Source organism: Sminthopsis crassicaudata, chromosome 6 (assembly GCF_048593235.1).
Source record: "Sminthopsis crassicaudata isolate SCR6 chromosome 6, ASM4859323v1, whole genome shotgun sequence".
Classification (NCBI taxonomy): domain Eukaryota; kingdom Metazoa; phylum Chordata; class Mammalia; order Dasyuromorphia; family Dasyuridae; genus Sminthopsis; species Sminthopsis crassicaudata.
Window position 1 is genome coordinate 161214670 of NC_133622.1, and position 24869 is coordinate 161239538.

The 24869-nt window shown below is 36.3% G+C and overlaps 1 protein-coding gene across 15 annotated transcripts in view; it reads right to left on the reverse strand.

Moving 5' to 3' along the window:
- Window positions 1-9474: 9474 nt before the first annotated feature.
- Window positions 9475-24869, reverse strand: part of SEC31A (SEC31 homolog A, COPII coat complex component) — a 72234-nt gene continuing 56839 nt past the window's right edge. For 8 of the 15 annotated variants that reach the window (XM_074273322.1, XM_074273319.1, XM_074273317.1 and 5 more), the window contains 5 exons: window positions 18103-18161; window positions 16404-16685; window positions 14632-14751; window positions 12817-12888; window positions 9475-10565 (listed from right to left, as the gene is read on the reverse strand). In XM_074273322.1, the coding sequence (XP_074129423.1) occupies window positions 10386-10565; window positions 12817-12888; window positions 14632-14751; window positions 16404-16685; window positions 18103-18161 (713 nt within the window). In that variant the 3' untranslated portion in view covers window positions 9475-10385. Of the gene's footprint in view, window positions 10566-12816; window positions 12889-14631; window positions 14752-16403; window positions 16686-18102; window positions 18162-21254; window positions 21294-24869 lie in introns of all 15 variants that reach the window. The other 7 variants (XM_074273318.1, XM_074273314.1, XM_074273312.1 and 4 more) reach the window with 1 other exon arrangement.

A 24869-nucleotide genomic window follows, 5' to 3' on the forward strand; every position in this document is an offset into this window, starting at 1 on the left:
ACATCTCAATTATGGGACAGAAATGATTTTTAAATATCGTTAGTGCCACTGGTAGAGTCCTCAAGATTATACCTTGTAATGAGAGCAGTTTTCTTGGCTATTTGGAATAAGGAAGGATCTGGCAATTAAGCATTTGTGTCTTTATTGTTTCTTCCATTCCATGGCCTCTCCTTAATCTATGACAAAATACCAGCTGGAAATTTGGCTAGTCAAGCTTAAAACCTTTAGTGAACTTCATGAAGATACATCATGTCTCTAGAATCTAATCAATACAAAGTCTTCTCCTTAGCATTCTAAAAGCCTTCACCAACTTTTTTTTAAATAAAATATATTTTTAATTGAAAAATTTTAAAATTAGAAGTTTGTATTTTATTCTAGACACAAGGAACTACAGAATGAATGAATGAATTCGATTTATTCTCCATATATATAAAATATAAATTTTTATTTAGAATTAAAACAAATATTTTGGTATCATAAATACAATATTAAACTATAAGAAATACATGGCTAATTTGGAGAAAGCTCTTATTTGCACAATTACAACCTGAAGACAAATTTACCTACTTTAGGTATATTATACATTGCCCACATGCTCTCTACAATCTAACCAAACTATTCTTAGTCCCCAAACTTCATCTTCCAAGTCTTTGCTTAAGTTGTCCCCTATATCTGGAATACATTATCTTCTCACTTCCAGCTCCTAGAATCAAACTGATTGTTCATGATTCCCCCCCAATAGTTGTTGCTGCTTTATCTCTGAAATTACATTTGTAATGTATATATGTATGCATGTATATATATACAATATGTGTGTGTTATATGTTGTCTCCCCAAGAATCTCCCAGAGAGCAGGGAATCCAAAAATGTTTGCTGAGTAATTGCTATAAGGAAGAAGTCAAGCTAATAAACACTGTCCTTAATCTTGCTACATGGTTGGTCCAATGCCTTTTTCAGTCAACCTTTGCTTGATGTTCCTGTGCAGTCTTTGTTAATAATTATAAGATTATGGGTGAGATACCAAGAAGCTACATAAACACCCAAAGGACCATAGTAACTCCCTCTCCTTGCCTCATCAACTACAGCAGAATTATGGTTGAAAAAGTTGGGTATACAGGAACTTCCCAACACATAACTGGGTCAATCAGTAGTCAAACATGCAGTCTCTTCCACTGGCTGTGAGCCTAGCAATAGGCCAATCCTTATGGTAATATGTTTCGTCTATTCACATTCACCATGGTACCATGTCTCTTTGTTGACCTTTGAGGTGATAATGGAAAGCATCATTTATTTGTTTATTTATTATGCTATCATTTGGTTGAGATGGCATGGACTTTCTGTCATACAATTATTGTAGAGAGCCAGAATTACGGAGAAGTATACTTGAAACAAGGTGTTAACTCAGTGGAATTGATGAGACAATGGTTCTCTAGTTGACATATATACTTCATACTTAGTATGGTGATGTAATGGTTCTCTAAGTTCACACATAATCAGTGTGCTATAATGATGTAATTACAATAAGGTATATAAAAGCTAAAAAGGACTAGAAGGTAGACATTCTATCTCTGACCAGCCTCGTGGTGGCTCTCCTGCTGAGACTAAGGCCCATCCAAAGGACCTCTAGAAAACTAGCCCGAACATTACAAACTATAAAATTATGATCCTCTGAATAGCTCCAAGGTATTCTATTACAACACATTTTGGAAATCATTGGAATCAAAGAATATTGGTCCTGGAATTTAAAAATCCATGAACTTGCCACCTCTGTGAGCCAATATAATATGATTTGTTATAATATGAAATATGATATATAAAATTTATGTTATGCAATATAAATTATATTGTAACATTTATATTTTATAACATAATAAATTTTGTCATTTATATAACATGTTCTATATTATATATGACATGCATATTATATTAAATATTAGTCTTTTTGCATATTGCCGATTAGCCAAATGAGATAATTAATTCCATTTCCTCCCTGCTCTTCCCTGCTTTGTTGTTTTTATCTATATAATCCAATGTCTAAAATAAAATGCTTCCTCACCGCAAACCCTTTACTTGTTGAAAATCTTTCCCTTTCTTCATGGTTTCCCTTCAATTCACATTCTACCTCTTTCATAAAGCCTTCCCTGAAAATCTTCTCTAGAAAAAAGCAATCTTTCTTTCCTTTAAATTACTCATAGCACTTTGCCCAAGACCTCCTCATATTTATTACAATCCCGATTGTATCATTTATTTGTGTATTTGTTTTCCTTGAAATCAGGGTCTGCATCCTATTCCATCTTTTTTACAATGTAGTCATTTGTTGAATCTAATTGAATTTACCACGGCTACCCGGCATTAGATAGCAGAAGAGTCTGACATGTGGAATTTAATCGTCTTTAATCTTGCCAAGGGCAGGGTTCTTAGTATCACTGTACAATTAGTCAATAAATATTTATTAAGTGCCTATTATTAAGTGCCTGCCAGACTCTCAGATTTAGGCTTTTAGGCTAAGGGGAGGATAAATCAAAGATTAAACCCTTTAAATGGATTTGCCACTTCTATAAAATGATGATCTCAAGAATTACCAAGAGGTTCCTGGAAAAATGGCTGCCAAAAATGACTGCAGGAAGCTCAGTCCTCCCAAACCCAGTAAAAACCTGAAAATACCACCAAATTGAATAATGATCAAAAAACCCAATAAAAAATTATGAGTGATTTTATTGACCCCAGAACTGCACCAAAAGTGAATTAAAGATTTCTGGAGGAAAGAGAAGAAAGAATGTGCTAGCGTAGAAAGGATAAAAAGGATGGGGCTGGCCATTTCTCATTGTAGGACTATTTCCCTCTAATTAGGGTGGGTGAGAAAAAGTAACTAAAGTCTTGGAGGATGCTGAGAGTAGTGGATCTTGGAGGAACTTCATTCCCATGTGAATTACACAGGGTTGAATTCACATCCAAGGAGTTTGGCATTTAAATATATCAGTCTCAACTAGTTGATAATAGGGAGAGGAAAGGTTTAGAGAGAGAATAATACCAGGCAGAGCAGCTAGGAATCTCGGTGAATAGAGCACTGGACTTGGAATCAGGAAGATTCTTCATGAATTCATATCCAGTTTTATGTACTTACTAGCTGTGTGACCCTGAGCAAGTCACTTAACCTTGCCTGCCTCAGTTTCTTCATCTCAAAATGAGCAGCAGGAGGAAATGACAAATCACTCCAGTACCTTTGCCAAGAAAATCCCAAATGGGGGATTCAGACATGACTGAACAAGGAACCCAGGGAAGAAATGGCCATAAGTAAAACAAACTGTTTTGTTACAGAAAGGAGATTAGTAGGGAAAAGGGGGAGCAATGAATCAGAAACAAAGGAAGTGAATTTAATTGGGGAACAGCTGAAATAAACTGTGATATATGGATATAACAACATCATTGTAAGAAATGAAGAAATGATGTCAGAGAATTCTGATGAGTAAAATATGAGATAGACTGAGGTGAGCAGACCAGGAGAATCATTTTCCAGTGAAAACATCATAAAGGAAAACAGGTTTGAAAGACAGGAAATCTGATTAATAAATGAGTCCAACATGCCTCCTTGGTGGTGAAACATACTAAGGTATAGAAGGAGACATTTATTTTTGGACAAGATCACTGTGTAAGTTTTGCTTGATTGTGCTTATTTTTATAAGGGTTTCTTCCCCTCTTTTTTCTGAAGGGGGTGTAAAGGGAGGGAATATAAAAAAGGGGAAATGCCAAAAAGAAAAAAGGGAGATCAATGAAACATTTTTTAAAGTACCCAGAATAAAGAAGGTAATTAGAAGAAAATATAGACAATCAGGACAGTTTTTAAATTGACAGGCTGAATTTATTAAATACTTAAATTTTAAAAAACACAGTATGGAAGGCATTCATAATTTCATACATAATTCTTGCTTTCGGTTCTAATTTGTATAAGGAAATGCTGATACATTATTGGGACTGAGGAATGTTAAGTTCAGAAAAAAAATTTTTTTTCAAGGATTACTGAGGAACCATTCCTAGTACAAAGTAATCTTATGCAATATTCTGCTGTAAAATAAAGGCATGATTACATTAAGCTCAGGCAAAAAGGGTTCAAAAACAAGAGGCACAATTGTTCAGGGTTAGAAAGGTGCTATATCCCCTTTCCACATCATCCCCACATACAAGCACATAGGCTCCCTTAGTCTCCTTGAAAAAAAGGAAATACATTTTTAGAGTGGTCCCTACAGCCAATGGAAAACTCAAACCTGAAAGATAAACAAGAGCCCTGGAGAGCTTTTCTTCTTCTATATTTTAAAGTATAACTGATGAAACAGCTTGATAATAAAAATCAGGAAGGTTCATCTTCCTGAGTTCAAATCTGACCTCAGATTCTTACTAGCTGTGTGACCCTGGGCAAGTCATTTAATCCTGTTTGCCTTAATTTTCTCATTTATAAAATGGGCTGGAGAAGGAAATAGAAAACATTCCAATATCTTTGCCAAGAAAACCCCAAATGGGGTCACGAAGAGTCAGACATGACTGAAACGACTGAATAACAATAACAAACACGGGGAAAACTGGGGAGCTGCTATAGACTGCAAATGAAAGAAACATTACTGCTTCAGGGAATCAGCCTGCACTAAGACAAATCAATTACAAATTCAGCTTCTCAGTGATAGAAAGCTGTAAGAAGAAACGAGCCCTTTTGTTAGACTGATCCATTGGGGCATGATTAAAACCAAGTCTGAAACACTTAAAATTTTCTGGGTGTAAATAATTTCCTGAGCACTATAAGAAGTTGGCAAGATTATATTTGAAATTTGATTAGTGTAAATCAATAAACATGAAAGCATGATGGTAGGTGCTAAGGACAGGAAAACAACAGTTCCTAACCTCAAATAGCTTACAGTCTATTGGGGACAAGAAAACAAATACAAGAGAGATATAAGGTAATTTCTGGAGATAGAATGCTAGCAGCTGGCCTGAGGATCAGAAAAGATCTGCTGCGGCCAGAGCATTTGAAGTGAGCTAGAAAGGAAGCTGGCAAGTGGTGAAAAGGGAGTGGATTTCAGATATGAAACAGAAAAGCATGGGAATGAGATGGACTGACACGTAAGGAAACAGCAAATAATTTGGCTGGACTATAGGATAGAATACCTGAAGAATAATTGTGAGTAATATTCCCTGGAAAGGCAGCCTGAAGCCAGATATAATTAAATGCCAAGGTTATTCCCAGAGCAATGCTAGGATTGGATGCAGAATCTCCAGTTCAGGAACTTTGCAAACCATAAAGTGCTACATTAATGTTAGCTATTCTAGGGAAGGGGGTGGCAGAAAGGAAAAAAAAAAATTTGGAACACAACATTTTTGCAAGAGTAAATGTTGAAATGAGATGAACCAAATCAGTTCCATTTGTTCAATAATGAATAGAACCAGCTACACCCAGTGAAAGAACTCTGGGAAATGAGTGTGAACCATTACATAAAATTCCCAATCCCCCTGTTTTTGTCCACCTGCATTTTTGATTTCTTTCACAGATTAATTGTACACTATTTCAAAGTTCAATTATTCTTGTGCAGCAAAATAACTGTATGGACATGTATACATATATTGTATTTAACATATTTAACATGTATTGGTCTACCTGCCATCTTGGGGTGGGGATGGGGGGAAGGAGGGGAAAAATTGGAACAAAAGGTTTTGCAATTGTCAATGCTGAAAAATTACCCATGCATATATCTTGTAAATAAAAAACTATAATAAAAAAGAGTAAATGTTGAAAACTATCTTTGCATATATTTTGAAAATAAAAATAGAAGAAAGTGTGAAAAAAATAAAGGTTAGCTAATATATTACAAATAACAGGCATCTGACTTACACCTTTATACAGATTTTGGTCATTTGTCAATCATAGTGTGTACACCTCTTTGCTAGGAATAGCCTTTTACAGATTCACAAATTCAAAGCTGAAAGGAACCAGCAGAAGTCATTTATAGACCCTTCATAATACAGAAGAAGAAAATGAGCCCTATGGAGGTTAAATGACTTGCTTGGCTATAATGCTAGAAAGTGGCAGAATGGAGATTTGAATCCAAACCTGCTAATATGAAATTATTCCCATGATACCAAGCCGACTCAAGTTTCCTTCACCAAAATACATCAGAAGTCTTCAATACCTAGAGCCTATCCTCTCTTTGGAATTAAAAGAGCTGAATGGGAGTCCAAATTCTGACACTCATCAGTGATATGACCTTGAACAAATGAAGTGGAAAAACTGAGAAAAAATACTACCCCTACTTGTCTCACTGGATTGCTGTGAGAATGTGCTTGGTAAACAGGAATTCACTTTCAAATGTTCTTACTCCATTAAAGTTCCACTAGTCTCTGTCCCGTTACAAAGGTTTGAGCTGTGGTCTCATTGACAAGACAATGTGAGGCCCACCCAGTCTGGCTCATTTTGAAGGTGAAGTTTCAGCCACAGAAAATCTAGAAATGGTAAAGGGGTGGAATGAAGGATCTTATATTGATGACCTCACCTAAACTTGACTAAAAAAGAGAAATAGAACCCAAAACCTAAAACACAAGGGACCAATCATTTGATCAGCCTTGAAATCCGCAGATTGCCCCATGATCATACACATATTCCTAGAATCTCAGAAACCTTCAATTCCCTCATTTTACATGAATTGAAGCCAGTTAGGTATAAAGGGAAGTCTAAAACTCTGACAGCCACTCTTATGCTACTGAAAGTGGGAACAATAAAACATGCATTAGGCCATGCAAGGAGTGGTAAGGAAAAGCAGAATTCAGTAAGAGCCCAGGGTAATCACAGATGGAGCTGGCCAGAAAAGTTGGAATAAGATAGAGGCAGAGAACATTCAACAATTTATTTCAGGATAATTAAGAAGACTGAGTTAGGTGTTAGGGAAAAGGCAAGATTCTGATGGGAGATTGTGTGAATTGAACATGTGAATGAAATGGCTATGGCCATAGTCTCTACCCATTAGTGTTGATAATAATCTAATTTATATCATCCATCATTCCAAAGCATTTTCCTCACAACCCTGTGAGGTTAATAATCAAATGATGGGGAGTCATAACAGCAAGTAGAATTACCTTGTATGCCTACTTTGGAACTCAATTTGAAATGTTTGCACAAACTTAGAAAGATAAAAAGCTTTTTTTGGGAGGGGGTTAAATTTATTATTTAGGGAGGCAGAAACAAAAGGTTTGGATTTCTTTTGCTGAGATGGTTATATGCTCTTTTCATGTATGCCCACATATATGCCATCTCAACTAGATTTGGATTTCTCAAGGGGAAGTGAACTGTGTCTGCAAGTCCTAGCACAATGCCTAAATTTTTAAAATCACTAAAGTTTGTATAAGAAAGGGTCTGGCAGTGGGGGTGGGAGATAGTCTCTGGTTAGCATGACCTATAATCTTCTATTCACTTTTAAAACAATATATTGTAAGCTCCTTGATTAGTGGGGTTTTTTTGGGGGGTTTTTTTTTGGCCTTTCTTTATATCCTTTATATCCTCTTTATATCCTATATAGGGCACTGCCTGGCACTGTAAGCAAATCATAAATTCTTACCTTGACAGATACCATGAGCTCTTACAAATACATGGCCCTTGAGGGCAGGGGCTGTCTTTGTATTGCCAACATAGTTGCTGGAACTTACTAGGCACTTAGCAATGCCTGTACAGTTTTATTCTCCTGAAATTCAGTGCTTCTTGAGAAGTATGGCACATGGAGCCACCACCATTTAGCATGTTGCCAGAACATGAGAAATATGCTAGAAGATGGGCGCTTTATTTTCCAAGTTATGTGCCCAGGGAGGAATGCAGATGTAGTCTACTGCCTTTACTAGACATTAAGTGATCTTGTGAGATTGGAGGTGTTAGCATAGGTAGCCTTTTCTATTGGCCAAGATTAGTCATTACCAAAACCAATCCCAGACACTGACTATAGTGGTAGAGACACAAAAAACTCATGGCATTCTCAATCTAATTGGAAAGATGAGTCAGTTTTATGCATAAGGGCTTTTAGTTCCTCTAAGTAAATAAGAATGGTAATGAATCAAATGGAAATCCCCAATCCCAATACAATTTGATAATGTATACTGAATAAGCACAGACACAAGCTATCATCAAGAGTTTAAAAGGAGGTTTATCATTAACATTTTAATCATTTACAAAGTAGAGCTAAATTTTTATCTTTTGTTTTAGAAAAGAATATAAATTTATCCTTTGAGGTCTTTTTTCCTCCTTAGGAAAAAAATCTCTTCCCATAAATACTGTACTCCAACTAACTTAACACAAGATGTTTCAGCAATTAGCCCACCTTTTTCTACATTCATTGGAAGGGCCATGAGCAATAAAAATACAGAGATTGAATAACCTGCTCCTCCCTCCCCCCCAAAAAAAAGCATATTTGAAAGCAGGATAATTTTCTACAGTTGGTAAAAACTCATCTATCCAACCAATGTACGCCACTGGGTGTACACAGGCAGGTCTAGAACTCTATTGGACATTTTTACAAAGAAGCTTTGATTTTTTAAAAAATATGAGTTTTTCCAAATGAAAAGACAATTTTAAGTTTCTGGTAGGATTTACCAGTAGAAGATGTGACATTAGACTATGTGTGCTTTTGTGTCTCAAAATAGTAATATGCACAATGTCCCAAAAATCTTAGTTTAGTTTTAAACCCTTTAAGCTTAAAACAGCATTAAGACCTTTGAAACATCCTGTTTATTAATCTAAACCAGTACACTATTACATTTAGGATTTCAGATCTGGAAGTGAAAGAGACTTGCAGCTATCCAAGATAGTCAAACTCTCATTTTACAAATGAGGAAAATGAATCCCAGAATTTCAACTACTTGCCCTAGGCCACACAAGCAGTAAAATGATAATACTCACCAGCACTTATATAGTGCTTTAAAGTTTGTGGAGTGTTTCACAAATATGAATTCATTTGGTCCCCACAACAACCCTGTGAGGTAGGTGGACTTTATTTTGCATTATTCCCCACCCCCTGCCCCTTTACAGATGAGAAAACTACAGAGGCAAGTGCCTTTTCCCAGGATCTCACCCCTATTCTAGGTCCAGAGTTTTGCCCAGTGCACCACCTGACCTCTAGGTGCCATGATCTGGCCTAATTCCAGTCTCTTGGCCCCACTGACCTTGGGAGAGTGATGGGTGTGGATGATGGGAGAGTTGGAATACCTATATCATGAAAGGACTCAAAGGGTCAATCTGTCCTTGGGGCTCAGCCTGAGGGGAGGAGGGGAAGGACAAGATCAGTTATTCACTGGGAAGAGCTGTGGTGACAAGGTCGTTTGTTTTACTGTGGGTCCTTCTAAATTAAGGAAGCTAGGTCAGCACACTTTGGGTTCTGATTTTCCAAGCTAATTGAACTCAAATCAGGGAAAATAAAAATGAAAATAAAATATGACATGAAACAAAACCTAAACTCAACTAAAAATCTGAACAAAATTTATTACCAACACTTATTTTGGGACCAAGAAGTCTCAAAGTCCAGAGATACATTTCAGCAGCTCTCCATATGAGATGGTCTTTAACTCTAGAAACCTCTGTTTTCCTGAAGGCATGTTTTAATGTCTATCAGTCATTCAGGCCTAGCCTAGTCAAGCTTAAAGAGACTTTGAGGGCTGACCACTGAGGGATGGTTTTGTTTTGTCCATAACAATAAGCTCTTTATCAGGGCATGGATTAGTTGTGATCTACACCAGTAAACAGAGCACTGACACAGATGAAACTATAGATCTTTGAAGTATTAGCATAAGTATATTTTAATGAATTACTATGTCCTGAAACCCATGTATTATCTTCTGGATTTTGGTTATTTGTTTTGATCCAAAATAATGTGTTTTTTTTTTCTCTTCAAAAGTGAGATTAAAGTAAATTTTGGGGTACAATAGAAAAACTAAACTCATTAGATAAGATTATACATTTTAAGTCTGGCTGATACCAAGGAAGTAGAGAAATATGGAGTAAAATTGGTTTACCTCTGCTTAATGCATAACTGAATGCTCTTTTTAAAAAAGCACATCAAAGTATTAAAAACCATTTTATTAGTACAATATTTACTTTAGTAGGCCATATTATGCATAACCCATGAAATCTACTATCTGCAGAGAAGAATCATTATGGGCAATAAGAGATTAAAGTAAAGAAAAGCACAGAGTGTCCTGGAGCCACTCTAAATTGAGTTTATCAGCAAAAATAGCATAAAGGCTCTCGATTAGATGGCCATGGAAACATGCTAGTGAGAACTGATGCCTGGTCTGCAGCTTACACCTTTTTGAGGGAATGGGGATTTCCTGAAATGAGTGGCCTGCAATGGCTGCAACAAGGTTTTCACTCAGACACCCAATTTATTAGCCTGGGTGAGAACCACTTTGAGCACTGGCATGAAGGCTGAGGTCTCGCTGAAGTTGCTATTGCTTACAACATGCGTATGGATGTTCAGTCCTTCCAGGTAGTTCCGAGTTTCAATACTCCTTGCAATGTTATGCAAACCATTGAGGATAGTTGGGGAAAGCTGCAACAAGAACAAAGCCAGTTCAGAGAATGAAGCTTTCTACCAGGCTGCAAAGCCTCCCACAGACTAGATTTAGAAACCAAAATTAGACATGAAATCATTTAAAATAGAACAACAAATTGTGTTTCTCAAAATATTTTGAGAGTCTGAGATTTCTTAAGTTCTTAAAATGGACCCAAGCAAATTATTACCAAATTAATTTTACTAAAGTGATAAAAAGTTACAATTTTCAATTAATAAAGATCAAATTTTGCTAATAAGTATAAAATGCTGCTTTCCTTTAATAAGAACTTTAAATCTTCCAAGACTTTGAATAGATACTTGCATTTTAAAAAATGAAGGAAAGTAAACATGTTTCTCTTCCCATAAACTTTAAGCAGCTTCCCACTTAACTCTTATATCATAACCTCATCTCCTTAAGATGTGACAGAAGTGCATGTGCCCCACTAATACAAATTCTCATTTTGGTATACAAAAATCAAAATAAAAAAATAAATATCCAAGTCGGCAAAACTGCCCCCAAGTCCTTCAACATAAATACCAAAAATATCAAATTCTCACCTTCACTCTTACTAACACAACAGAGTACAGGTGGCATTTGTAATAACAAGGGTACAGAAGTCGAATCTACTTCTTGTATACACTGATCTGCTCATATTACTTAAGCTCTATTGTCCACCCTTTTTTGAACTTCACTGCCCTAAAAATGGAGTGTCAAGTCTCATAAAACCCTTAAGAAAGATAATTAATTTGGTCTCTAGAAAATATGACTTTCTATTTTTTTCAAGCCACAAATAAAACAAACTCTGGAAAGCATCCTAGACATAGTTTACATTTACTAGTAAAAAAAAGAGAAAGGATTTCTCTTCTATGCAATCCTCCCCTAACCTACCTTCTACTCTATAAAAACATTCAACTTTCCATTAATGATATAGCAATTATGTCTCCAAGTTAATTAAAGGGAGGTGTTAATGATATTAAATATATAAATAAATAAATATTAAATAAATATAAAAGCATTCATATGCTTTTAAGATCTAGATATGAATTCACAGAATCTGAAGTAGAATCCTCTTCATAACTTCTAGGAAATGGGCTCTGGCACCTCCATTCCAAGTGTGACCTTAACCTGTCTGGGATCTCTGAAGAATCTTTCAAGTGATGCTTTTACATTTCTAAGATTATTACACTTCCACTCAGAAACTTTTAATATTAGGGAACAAATAACCTCCTGGAGAAGCTTGTAACATTCTGGACAGTTTTAAGAGGAAAATTCCCTTTAACTGGTATAAAATGTGCTTTCTTCTAATTTTTGGAAATAGATGCCAATTTTTCTCTTTGAATCCAATAGGATACATCTTATTCCTTCTATCCATGCTTCCTATGGGGTCTTCTCCTCTTTAGGCTAATCTTTCTCAATTCCTTCTGGTGCTCTCCTCTGGGACCACTCCCAATCTATCGATGTGTTTTCTAAAAAGTGTGCAACCAGAACAGAATTCTTGAGAAGTGATCCCCAAGAAAATGTAGGGCTGATAACACAACACTGCTTCCCTTATTCCAGGTCATATCCTAGCATTACCAGAATATCTCAGGTTAGGGAGCCAAAAGCTACTACACCACGCCACTGACTCTCACCAGGTCTTCTTCATGTGAATCATCTAGTTATAGCTTCTCCTATCTAGTATCTGGGTTCAGAAAAATCAAAGGCATTAGCAGAGAACTTTACATTTTTCCTCATTCAATTTCACTTTATTATATTTAATGATTCCAACCTGTTCACATGTTTTGGGTCTCATTTCTGGCATTTAATTAGTTATCCCTGTCAGCTTCATTTTATCTAGAAATGTAACAAGCAGGTCATCCATGTAATGAACGCTGAAGAGCACAGGTGTGGCCAAGGGCAAATGAAGGAACTCTGTCACATTAACTTGAGGGATTTCTCTTAGACAACATGGATCCAGTAGGCAGGACTCTGGAATCTACCTCCCTATTCTCACAGCCTAAACAGGAGATCATGAGGTTTGCCTACTTGGTTTGAAAACAAAGTATATACTAGGTTCATGGCATTTTTCTGACCTACAAATTTAGTAGATTAAAAAAAGAAATAAGTCAGGTTAGAAAGTCAGTTTCTAATTAAACCAATAGGATCATAGTGATTCTTCATTTCCTTTCTTTAGTGAATAAAGTCAAGGGAGTTGCTTCTGTACTAGTAAAACAAATTTATCATCCTTCTCACACCCCAAAAACTTACTGTTTGTTCTCTAAGTTTATCATATAGAAATTCCAGGCGTTTGTTGGCATCATCTAATTTTCTCTTTGTTTGCTATGGAAGAGAAAAAAAAAAAAGAATTAAATGATAACAGTAATATTTTTTACCCAAAGAATTTCATGAACTTTCCAACTATTTTTTACTTTATAACTAAATTTTTTTTAAAAATTTATTTTATTATAGCTTTTTATTTAAAAAACATATGCATGGGTAAATTTTTCAATACACCCCCTTGCAAAATCTTCTGTTCCAACTTTTCCCCTCCTTCCCCCCCCACCCCTTTCCCTAAATGGCAGGTAGTCCAATACATGTTAAATATAGCTAAAATCTTAATAATGTACTATTAAGTAGGGGGGGAAAACAAGATGTTATAAATAAATAAATAAAGGCTTAGTGTTCTAGAGCTGGTTATAGCTATATGGTCAAAGAACATGAATAGATAGTTCTTGAAAGAAGAAAGCTAAACTAACTAAAGCAAAGTCCTATCAGAGAAGTTTCAATTCATGAATACTTAATACTAAGAGAAACAAATATATATTAGCAGTGCTTTTTATTGACAGCAAGAATTGGGAATGAAACCAGTAACATGGGAAATGACTGAACAAATTGCGGTATGTGAGTGTAGTGTTAGCTACACAAGAACAAATGTAGACTAGAAAAGATTTTTTGTTGTGTCTTATTTTCTGAAGAAAGAGAGGAAGAAGAGAATTAGTGCACTATGACCAAGTCATTTGTATAAATACCCCAAATGGAGGGAAATGATAAGACTGAGGCCCATAACTTGGTCAACTGTCTACCAATGACATCTTTCCAAAAGACATAATTTACCTCTTATCTTTTGGAAGCACTGAAGTAAAACTGGAAGTAGGAATATGCTAAAATAAAACTTGTACTAATGGTGAAAATGACAATTTTGTCAAAAAAAAAACACAACAACAACAACAACAACAACAACAAAAAAAGTCCTCAGAAGTTAATTTGTTGACAGAAGAAAGATAACAAATGGTTAAGAGGCCAAAATTTGTTGATAGAATTTTAATTTAAAGTTGCAGTCATAGCAAGTGTAGTAGCTGCTTTGTTCTTTTTAATCTGGCCATATGCTTTAAAAAAATTGTAGAGGTAGAACAGGATCAGAAAGTGGAATTCTGAAAGCTGATGGAATAGTTGATGGCAATGGAGAGGGAAAATGGAGATGATGTTGCTACAGAACCATAATACCAGCTACCACCATTCTGTCCTGATCTACAATGATCATACTAGGGTCCAATCTCTGGCTCTTCCAGGAAACAATGAGGATGGAATTGGGATGGAGGTTCTTTTGGGAGCAACTTGGTATGAATGGTTTTAAATATGTTTAATGCTAAGGATATGGAGTAGAGGATTCTTCCAATTTCCCCAAAAGAATGTGTGTCATAAATTGTAAATCTGGGAATTTTAATATTCTCTAAGTCAGACGTGTCGAATGCAGCCACAGGCCTGCAAGCCTCCTAACTATAACCCAATCAGATGAAAATGTAATTGGGAAATATTTAGCAAAGTAAATATAAATACAATAAAAACCATAGAAAAGATTATATTTTGTAAACACAGAGCCTGTAGAGATCCTTATGTACAGTTTAGTGGCCCCCATCCCATTTCTCTTTGGGTTTGAGTGTCCTCCCTAAGCAAAATGAGCTTTTTTCAGTGGCGAACATGGCAATTTTAAGAAATATATCTTGACAGTCCATTGGTAACAGTTCTCAGAGGAACACAGGCATTCAGAATGGTTCTAATGCATAGAATATGGAAATCACCTACCGGGTCTGTGGCAGAGGCAAGACATCGCTGAATGAGCTCCTCAAACGTGGTCTTGAGAATGAGGTGCTCATCTGGAATGGGCTTCTTGGTAATCTTCTCCGTTGGCAAGGACTGCACATGCTGAAAGATACAGCTATTGTGAAAGGAGTGCAGATCTGTGTGTTCATACATAAAAACTCAGGTGGGCAAGCAGGCCTCAACACTATTCAATGAGACCCAAACAATACAGATACATCATTCATGATTTATCCCACCATATAATGTCCATCATGGTGGACATAATATTTACAATACTACTTTACATCCTGGTTGGTGAAGAGAAGTAACAAACCTAAACATAGTTTAATAAAAAAAAAAAAAAAAAAAATCAATGTTTTTTGGTTGTGGACAGTTAAGTGACATGGCACTATGATTTATAATGGCCAATCAGGAACAGACCACAGTTTTAGATACCTTCCATATGAGTGAGCTAAGTTACTGGTACCCAAGACTGATCTAGGGTTCCAATGTGTTTCTAATTGAGGGCCTCCCTCTATCCTATCCTAATAAGACAGGCCTAATAATATAAGACACCTTGGATACCAAGGATACCAAGTACTTAGAATAGTTTAGTGAGTTAATTGAAATCTCTGGCCCACATCCAAAACCATTTGTTTCTTGGGCAAGGACTAAGCTTTGAGAAAATGTGGCCTTAGTGGGAGAAGAGGTAGGATATTACTTCAATGGGGATGAAGGAGAAAGGGGGTAGAAGGGAAGCACCTTCCCAAAGATGGAGAGGCCAAAGGGCTCACATTAAGTTGTCCATATGGTAATTATCTATTTTAGTGAATTACTCACTCTAAATAGGTAATGGACTGTTAAGGGATGTCAGCACCAAATCTTGGAGATAAACCCCCTAGTTATAATTACCCACACATCTCAAGTCAATTTGAATTACCAAGGACAGATAATAAACATTGTCAGGCCAGAAATAATCAAGAGGTTTTAGCTATGCCTGAAACCTCTTTATTATTTCTGGCCTGACAATGATTATCCATAACTGACCTGACCCTTAAAGGATATATCGGGTATAAATAGACTAACAATGCATTCTGGCTTGTGCAGTACACATTACAAGGCAGCAATGTTTAGTTTAACATTCGAAGGATGGAATTCTCCAAATCTGAAGATCTTTGAAAAACAGCAAAATGTTGGCCTGCCCCAATTAAAAGAATATTTTAAATCCTCAGCCATTACTCTAAGAAGGATCTCACAAGGGTAAATTATGGGTGATAATTATTGTCTTGAGGCTTCCTTATGCTCCCCAACAAGATGACTTCTTTTCTCAAGACATGATCCCTTTATTTGAAACTAGAATCACATCCTAGACACAAATTATACTGAATAAAAGTAAAAATCTTTTATCTATGGACCCTCTAAGTGTTCTAAGCAAACAAATATGCTTACTCCAAGTAGTCACATTTTGTGCTACAAAAAATACAACTTTCTGTTTATTGTATTTCATGGTTTCTATATAACCACCTAGAATAGAACAATGACCTGAAACTGTAGCCAACACTGAATAAGCAGAAAATAGGAATACCATTGTAGGCGCCTGTGCATACACAGACTCTTATAACTCTGCAGTTTTTACATACATGATCATTATTCAAAGGTCACTACCATGGCTTAGAAACATTTGAAAATGTTTTAGGCTCTTAATGCAAGTATTCAACATTTAACTTAAAACAAAGGGATGCCATTAAACTGGGACATAAGTCTTCTCTGGTTACCTGGATGGTATTTCCTATCGGAGCTCCTGGGGCACCCTCTGTATTAGGCTTTGAGAAAGCTGGTGGGATGGTAGGCTGCAATGGTTGCTGCATGCCATGAAAGGGATTCTGCAGGATGGGCTGGCTCCCTGAGAGATGTGGTTGCTGGAATGGAACCTGGCCTGAGAGAGGTGCTGGAACAGAAGACTGTTGCTGCTGCTGCTGCATTTGTGACTGAGGATCACCCAGAGGGTTCATGATTGGCGAGGTGATGGGTACAGGTGGTGTGAAGTTTTCAGGGATCTTTTAAAAATCAAAACACAAACACAATAGTAGAATTTAAAATATTGTTACATTGTCCTAAAATTAGAGGGTTGGGCCAGGTGACCAATTTCTAAGGTACCTCTGGTTCTAATTCTATACACCTCTTAATACAAACCAATAGCTACATGTTTCAAATCAAACCTTGAAGAAATACCTTGTAAGGATGAAGCATCATCATTACATGGATTGTATACAGTAGATGATCTTCATGTGCACATACATTTTTTCAGCCTTGTTCTATTATATTCTTCTATTCCAAGATTTCTCTTCTCTAGTCCAATGGGGCAAGTCCCTGCTACTCCCTTCCCTCCTTGAACACATGCTGCACTCATATCAACTTTTTATATTAGGAACACTGAACCTCTCCCCCTCTTCATTCTCTGGGAAAGCTTCCTTGATTTCCATTCATGATAATTATGTTCTTCTACAATGCACTTTGTCTTGTAACTCTGAAACTTATGTTATGTCCTATTATATTAACCCTACCAAACTGTAAGTTCTACAAGGAGGGACCAAATTTTATTCCAAATCTCTCTCTAGTATCTTGTTAAAACCCAATACCTTGGGCACCTGGAAATACTAAAAAAGAATGCTCACCAAAAAGAAGCATCTGGGTACTGAATGTTTATTAGGGAACCACTGAATTCAGACTTGCTCACCCTATATATCTCAGGACTAGGGAAGCCACCTGACCTTTGATTGTTATAGTATCACTACAGGGAAGAACTCAAAAATGGGGTGGAAGTGGCAAAAGGGCAAATTTAGGATTGTCTCCAGGACAATCTTCTTCTAAATTAGAACTATCCAAGGAGAGAGGATTTCACCTCATTGGAGTTCTTCCAGCAAAGTTTAGATGACCAATCATTTGCTCCCTTTGGCAGAAGGAATTGCTTTGAGTCACAGACTGATCTAGATAGCATCTGAAGTTCCTTTCAGTTCCAAGACTCTCTGGCTTCCCATCTGATTCTGTTTCATCACTTACCTAAAAAATGGTCATAACCTCACTCACAATCTTGCTGCTTAGCCTATAAGTGGTTTAATACATAATTGTCTGACCTTTGTTCAGCAATGAAAGCTAAAGATCTACAAACTCCTAAAAACTCCACCACACTCCACATGAGACCCTTGGTTTTAGACCATTGCAAACATGTTTTTAGAAGAAAAGGCAGAGAGGACATCTTTCCCTCTAAAAAAAGGATCCTTAATTCAAGTACAATTCATCACTTCAAGGTTTGCTGATTCCATTTTACAATTTTCATTCCTGGTTTTAGAGATAGCACTGAAATGCTCTTTCAAGAGACTAGATAGTCAATTTTGTTTTTTTGTGGAATCTTCAGAGCAGCAGTGATATGCCACAGCATAGGTGCATAGGAAAAGGACTGCTTTCATATAGTACCTTCTTTTTCTTGGGAACTCGGTTCAAAGCTGGCGGGTCATTCCAACCATTCTGAGGTCCTGTAACAGAAAATAAAGGTAATTTCCCTTAGGAAAACAAACTACATTGAATACTAAATGCCAACGCACTGGACTTGGGAAGCAGGAAGACCTGAGCTTCAGACCTGTCTCAGATGCTTACTAGATGCATGACCCCCAGCAAGACAATTAACCACTCTAGGATTGGTTTTTTCAATTGGCAAGGAAGGAATCAAACTCCCTGGTTAACAGAGAGAAGATAGAGCCTTTCGATTCTTAAATTTCTTTTTATTTTCTCTGAATAGGACTTTGACAATGGAAATGACAAAGCAAAAATAACTAATGGAGTTGATACTCAAAATAATCAAAGGCAGAACAGAGAAAACAAGCAGAGGAGACAAGAAAATTTTATCCTAATTTAAAAAAAAAAAGAGAGAGAGAGAATAGAGTCTGTATACAATAATCCAATGAATTTGAAAACTAGGAAAATTTTAGGATGTAGGTTTCAACTGGAAGGTAAACTTAATGTACCTACATTTTTGCAACACTTTTGGTCATACTACTTTTGTACATAAAAAAAAAAAAACAACTTTATTTAAAAAAACATGAATAACATTTCTAGTTCTCCAGGCTGTATTTCAGTAGGCAGTGGACCAACTACAGCACTGAGTGAGTAGAAGGGAAGGTTTTGACCTATTTTGTTGGCCCCAGAGGAAGGAATCAGGAATGGTGAGCAAGTTGCTGATGAGAGCCAGCCCAAGGAAGGATGGCCTCATGCAGCAAGTGTGAGCCTCTTCACATGGAGGATCACTACATTCCTTTTTGTCAGATTCTGTGTGTTCTAAGGCTTCTGGGATCCTTTTCCAGCTCTAATCCTGTGCAAAACCCTGCTCCAATGGAGGGCTTCCAACTGCACATAGGCAGTGCACTGCTCATAGGCAGCTTTCAAAACAATCTGGTCTTTACAATTAATTCTATTTAAATAGATATAACAAAGTTGTGTCTCAACTTAAGTTGTTAATGCAAAATGAAGTGAGAAGCATTAGGAGACCATTGAGCACAATAACAATGTTGTAATCATGATCAATTGTGAAAGACTTGGCTACTCTGATAAATACAATGATCTAAAAAAATTCTAAAGGACTGTATTTAAAAAAAAAAAAAAAATGCTCTCCATCTCCAGAGAGAGCTATGAATTGAACACAAATTAAAGCATTCTCTATTTTTTAATTTGCTTTTTAAAAAAATGACTACTATGGAAATACATTTTGCATAATTTCACATGCATTAAGTGATATACTGTTTGCTTTCTCAGTGAGCATGGGAGGAAGTATGAGGGGGAGAGAATTTGGAATTCTTTTTTAAGCTTTTAAATTTTTAAAAGAAAAAAATGTTCAAAATAAATAAATTCTTAAAAAACAAACCAAAGATGTTCTATTTCTTTGGTAACTGAGGAAATAGTTTGTTTTCCTCTTTAGTAAAGAAAAAATATATTTACTAATTATAAATCTGCTAAATAAGACTTCTAATATATTCAACATGGGGGAAAACCCCAGAAATTTGCTCTCCTCCAAGAAAGCAATTCAGTACAGGCTAAAATTTTTGTGATTAAATAAATAAATGAGGAAACTCTTTAAAAAAACAAAACCCTTTAAATACTTTAGAGCCCAGCTGTGGTATACTGCAGATAAGTATGGTCATTGCCAAAAACAAATTTCTATGTAAATTATAACTAAACAAATTTTTAAAATTTTAAAGATGACTTGTAAAAAAGGAAATTTGATTTTTGCAAGTGAATCATTGGATCACAGATCTATCCTACCCCATCTTTTCATTTTAGAAATGAGGACACAGGTAGCTTCACCTCAGATACAAAGGGAAAGGAAGCTGGGCCCTTGATTCCAGATCTAATTATCTTCCAGCTACAACTGGTATTTTTTGGTTCTTCTTATAAAAATATATTGCATTTTAAAAAAATAGCACCTGCGTTCCTAAAGAACACAAAATGAAGAAGAAAGTAACATGTAACAACTTCAAGTGAGACCTGACAGAAGTAGGCTAAAAGAGACTCTTTATGTGAGTAACCTTAAAAGATGAAAAACAAAGCAAACTAAAGTAGATCATATGCAGAATAATTTCTAAATCACAGTATAATTGAGTATTTTTTGTCAAGGATATGATTTTTAAAAACATCTTCCAAATAAGAGCAAAGGTTACTCTCCAAAATGGGCATTTTTTTGGTATGTGTAAACACATACTCATTTTAATTAATTAAAAATGAGTATTTACAAATTTCATCAAATGTCAATTCAACAAATTATAATGATGAATTCTTAAGAGTCTCTGCAAAAAGCCAATATGAAGAAGTCAGAAAACTTTATCAGTAGTTTTAGGGAGAAATAGGATGTGTCACAGGCACTTAAAGTAAACCAAGAGGAGACATAGCCCTAACAACAAAAGGCTTCTTATCTCCTCCCTCCTCCTCCTTCTCTTCCATCTATCTCCAGTTCTGAGTTGTTTCCTGTTCTTACTCCCAGCCCCTCACTCAATTTAGAAAGCTACAGAAAGTTAAGCAGGGATTTGTTTGGGATTTTAGCAAAAGTTTCCATCAAGTGCTTTATATATACCATCTTGCTCATTACCATATCTTTGAGCTAAGCTGGGAAATGTTTATTATTCCCCTTTCAAAGATGAAGAAATTGATGATAGCTAAGGTTAAGTGAGAAGTCCAAGGTCCCACAACTATGAGAGGTAGGCCTCAGATCCAGGCCATCCAGTTCCATGTCCAGCACTCTTTCCACTATATCTCACTACCTCTTTGGAAAGAATTTATTGTCTCAAAAATCTCCTTCCTAAACATCATCCTAAAAATAATTTTGGAACCTCTATTGAAGAATATAATTTATTTATTGTGAAAAAATCTGTAAGAAAGAGATAGTTAGAAAGTCTGTGGTTATTACATATACTCAATCAGTTTTAGAATTTGATTTATTAAAAAGTCCAATGCAAAATGAGATTGCTCTGATTTAGGATTTGATCAGCTTGGAAATTCACATGCATTATGGGAATATTTTTTCATTAATTTCATTTGATGATCTAAAGATTCCAAAAAATGTATTCTACATCCAAATTCACCTTCCAACATAGATGCCTGGTCGTGAGTAGATTGATTTTCTGCAAACAAAATGTAAGTCACTCAATAATATAAACTTTGAAAATCGCAAACCCCCCCCCAAAAAAAAAAACCATATATATCTCTACCCCACCCTCCTCCCAAAATCAGATATACTTATTAAGATTGATCTTTTATTATGTAATACAAAATGTCTTTTAACTGAGAAAATAATTTGTTTCTGGGTGAAAAGAATAAACTTAATAAGACTTGTCTGTTCTAGTCAACTCAGAAATATAATTTTCTTCTATTCAAGCTTGATTCTCCTGGAAAAAAAATGAAATCTCATTTTACTGTGTACTTTGTTAATCTCAAAAAAAAATAACAGTTTCAAATGTAGCTTATTTCCTCCAGTAGTAAGGAAATCCAGTAGTATTTGCTAAGTAACGGTATTCCTTCACCCATCATGTTAAATCTATGGTATTTGCAATAAGATTGCAATAGTTAAAACAATTCTAAAAGGCATTTTTTAGGGGATAATTACATGGTTCTGATAATCACACTTGTCAGATAAAAATATTGAAATGATAGATACAACAGGGTACTGCCAATTTGCCCTAATGGGAAAGCTCTGGAATTTTGGCAGTTATCCCATTACACACAGATATGACACAGAATGGACTCTTAAAACATATCCATTTGAGATTTCCCTTGGCTCTTGGCAAGCTCCAAAGTACACCCAGGGAACAGGAGGCCTGAGAAATTGCTTTGTTTAAGGTTAGTTTAGTAAAGGTGTCCTGACGGTCCATTTTATTATCCCTTAAAGAATTAAAAGATCAGAACACCTATCTAGTAGTAGAATGGAGGCTATAATTAGCCAATCTGAAGGTCACTCAGATTTTGAAGGTAAGTATGGTGATGAACACCCAAATCAAGAAATATTAAAATTCCAAGCTTGCCCTAATTCAAACCTGAACTTTTAGGATTACTATGTTCTCAAGTCAATGGAGCAAGCATGTGTTCACTCAAATGCAGTCCCTGGTGTTTCTCAAAGGTAGCCCTCTATCCAGTATTTACTGAAAGAACCAAAGAGCCAACATCCCAGTACCAAGTAGGATGGAGGTGGAACCAGGAATTTAACTTTCATTAGAAAGGGTAACTCTGGGCCAGAAACTATCCCTACTGATTCAGATCATTAACTCATCTATACCTGGCCTCTGGGATTTACCCAGTCACACAACCATTACACAATCACAAGTGGGACTTGAACCCTGGTTTTCCTGAATTTGAGGCTCATTCTTTCTCTATTGTCCCATACTTTTTTTACTATATAATATAAAAATCCCTTTTTATCTCACTTACCTATGTACACCTGTATACCCACACATTTGTATGTATGCACCCTTCTCAGTCCCTCCCCCCCTACATTCTCCTAGAGGAACAAAAAATAACATCTTTTTATTGGGTAACAAATCTGAATGGCATATACCCCAACAAAGGAGGCACTGCTGACTGGTATCACTAAAAATGGCAACAGAGAGTAAAGGTTAACTTCTTTTTCATTCTCTGGGATAGTCTGACAAAAGATATAGCCAGTAATAATAAGGATAGCTATGGATATAGTATTGTCTTGAGGGATGGGGGGTACATGGGACAATAAGGTCTCCATGGGCTCAAAGAATCAGAAAAACCCCAAGAAGAAGAGATCTGAAATTAAGGCAAGTTTGTTAACTATAGAATGGGAAGTTCCAGAGGGCAATTTGGACCCTACAGTCTACACAATCTGGACTATTTTCCATGCCTAAATATATATCATGACTTTTCACCTCTGCTCTTACCATGTTCTAGGATGAGAATGCACTCAATTCCATTTCGGTCCATGATATTACCACAGTATCTCTTTTTTCTTTTTTTGCTGAGACAATTGGGGTTAAGTGACTTGCCCAGGGTCACACAGCTAGAATTATCTGAGGCCAGATTTGAACTCTGGCCCTCCTGACTTCAGGGCTGATGCGCTATCCACTGCGCCACTTAGGTGCCCCACTTAGCTGCCCCTGTTGGACTGAATTTAACTTGCAGCACTTATACCCTACAAGATACATACCCTTGTTCAACTACAAGAAAGTTTGTTATTATTGTTCAGTTCTGTCTGACTTTTCACAATCCCATTTGGTGTTTTTTTTTTTTGCCAAGGACACTAAAGTTGTTTACCATTTCTTTCTGCAGCTCATTGTAGATGAGAAAACTGAGACAAACACCTCAGACACTTACAGACTGTGACCCCAGACAAGTCAAACCCAGTTTGCCTTAGTTTCATCATTTGTAAAATTAGTTGGAGAAGCAAATGGCAATCATTCCAGCATCTTTGCCAAGAAAACCCTAAAGGGGAGCACAAAGTGTCAGATATGACTGGAAAACAACAGAACAACTTATTCTCTGTCCTGAATTACTGATGTGTCTTATCTTTTCCATTATAATGTATACTTGAGAGGAGGGATCACTCCCTGCGCAACTTTGAAAGCAACATTTTGCCTTGAACAGTATAAATTTGTTGAGTGCCACATGTCCAAAAAACACTGGCTTTTCCAAGCTTTGGGATCTTCTGCTAGAGATTGAAAAATGCTACTTTAGACATTGGCAAATGGCATTCTTGAGCTAGGAGCTGACAAATCAGTTTTCTAGCTCTGTATAATACCACATTTCACATAACTACCACAGCAGACTAGAGCCAAAATGGCGGTTTCAGTCATGCTTATATAACCTGCACAAAGTGCTTAAGAGTACCATTAGTACCACAAAGAAAGGTTAGACAGAAGTGTTACCATGCAACAAGTAACACAGCAGCCAAGGCCTCCATGCATGCCAAAGCCCAGAAAGATCAGCTTCTTGGGGTTCTTCCCTTTTGGTTGTTCAGTTCAGCCAGGCCAGAACAGTCTTTTATTATCCCAAATACAAGCAGGCAGGTTGGTTCTCCTTCAAACATATCCCAAATGTACACCTATCTTCATACTTTGAAATTTAGTCTGAAGTGTACATAGTGAACTGTGGTGCTGCTAAACAATTTTTGGAGTTCTATCAAAGTGTAAAATGCCTATGGTCTAAATTTAAGACTAGATTAATCACAACTCTATTTGGTAGATGTGATTTAGCCCATGCTACTTTTCACTCAAAATATTGAAATGCTAGCTACAACAGAGCACTGACAATTCACACTAATGGGAAAGCTCCGGAATTTTGGCAGTTATCCCATACACACAGATATGACGCAGAGTGGACTCTTAAAACATATCCATTTGAGTATATCCCTTGGCCCTTGGCAAGCTCCAAAGTGTATCGGGGAACAGGAGGCCTGTTACTTCACAATTAAAAATGAAGCTAAAATTCAAATCATGAATTAAGTATTTTTGACAACTAAAATATGCATTCCCCTCTCCTCCCCCCCCTCCCCTAATGGCTGAGTATTTAACAGCATGCTTTTGCATACATATCCAATTTCTACAGGGTAATTCATGTAATATTGTGTATACTTCTAGTACTTAGAGAAGTGGGATTTTAGAAACAATTTTCCATAAAGACTTTCAAATTATTACCACAGAAACTGAGGTAATTTGACTCATTTGTTCATTTAATCAGAGTAC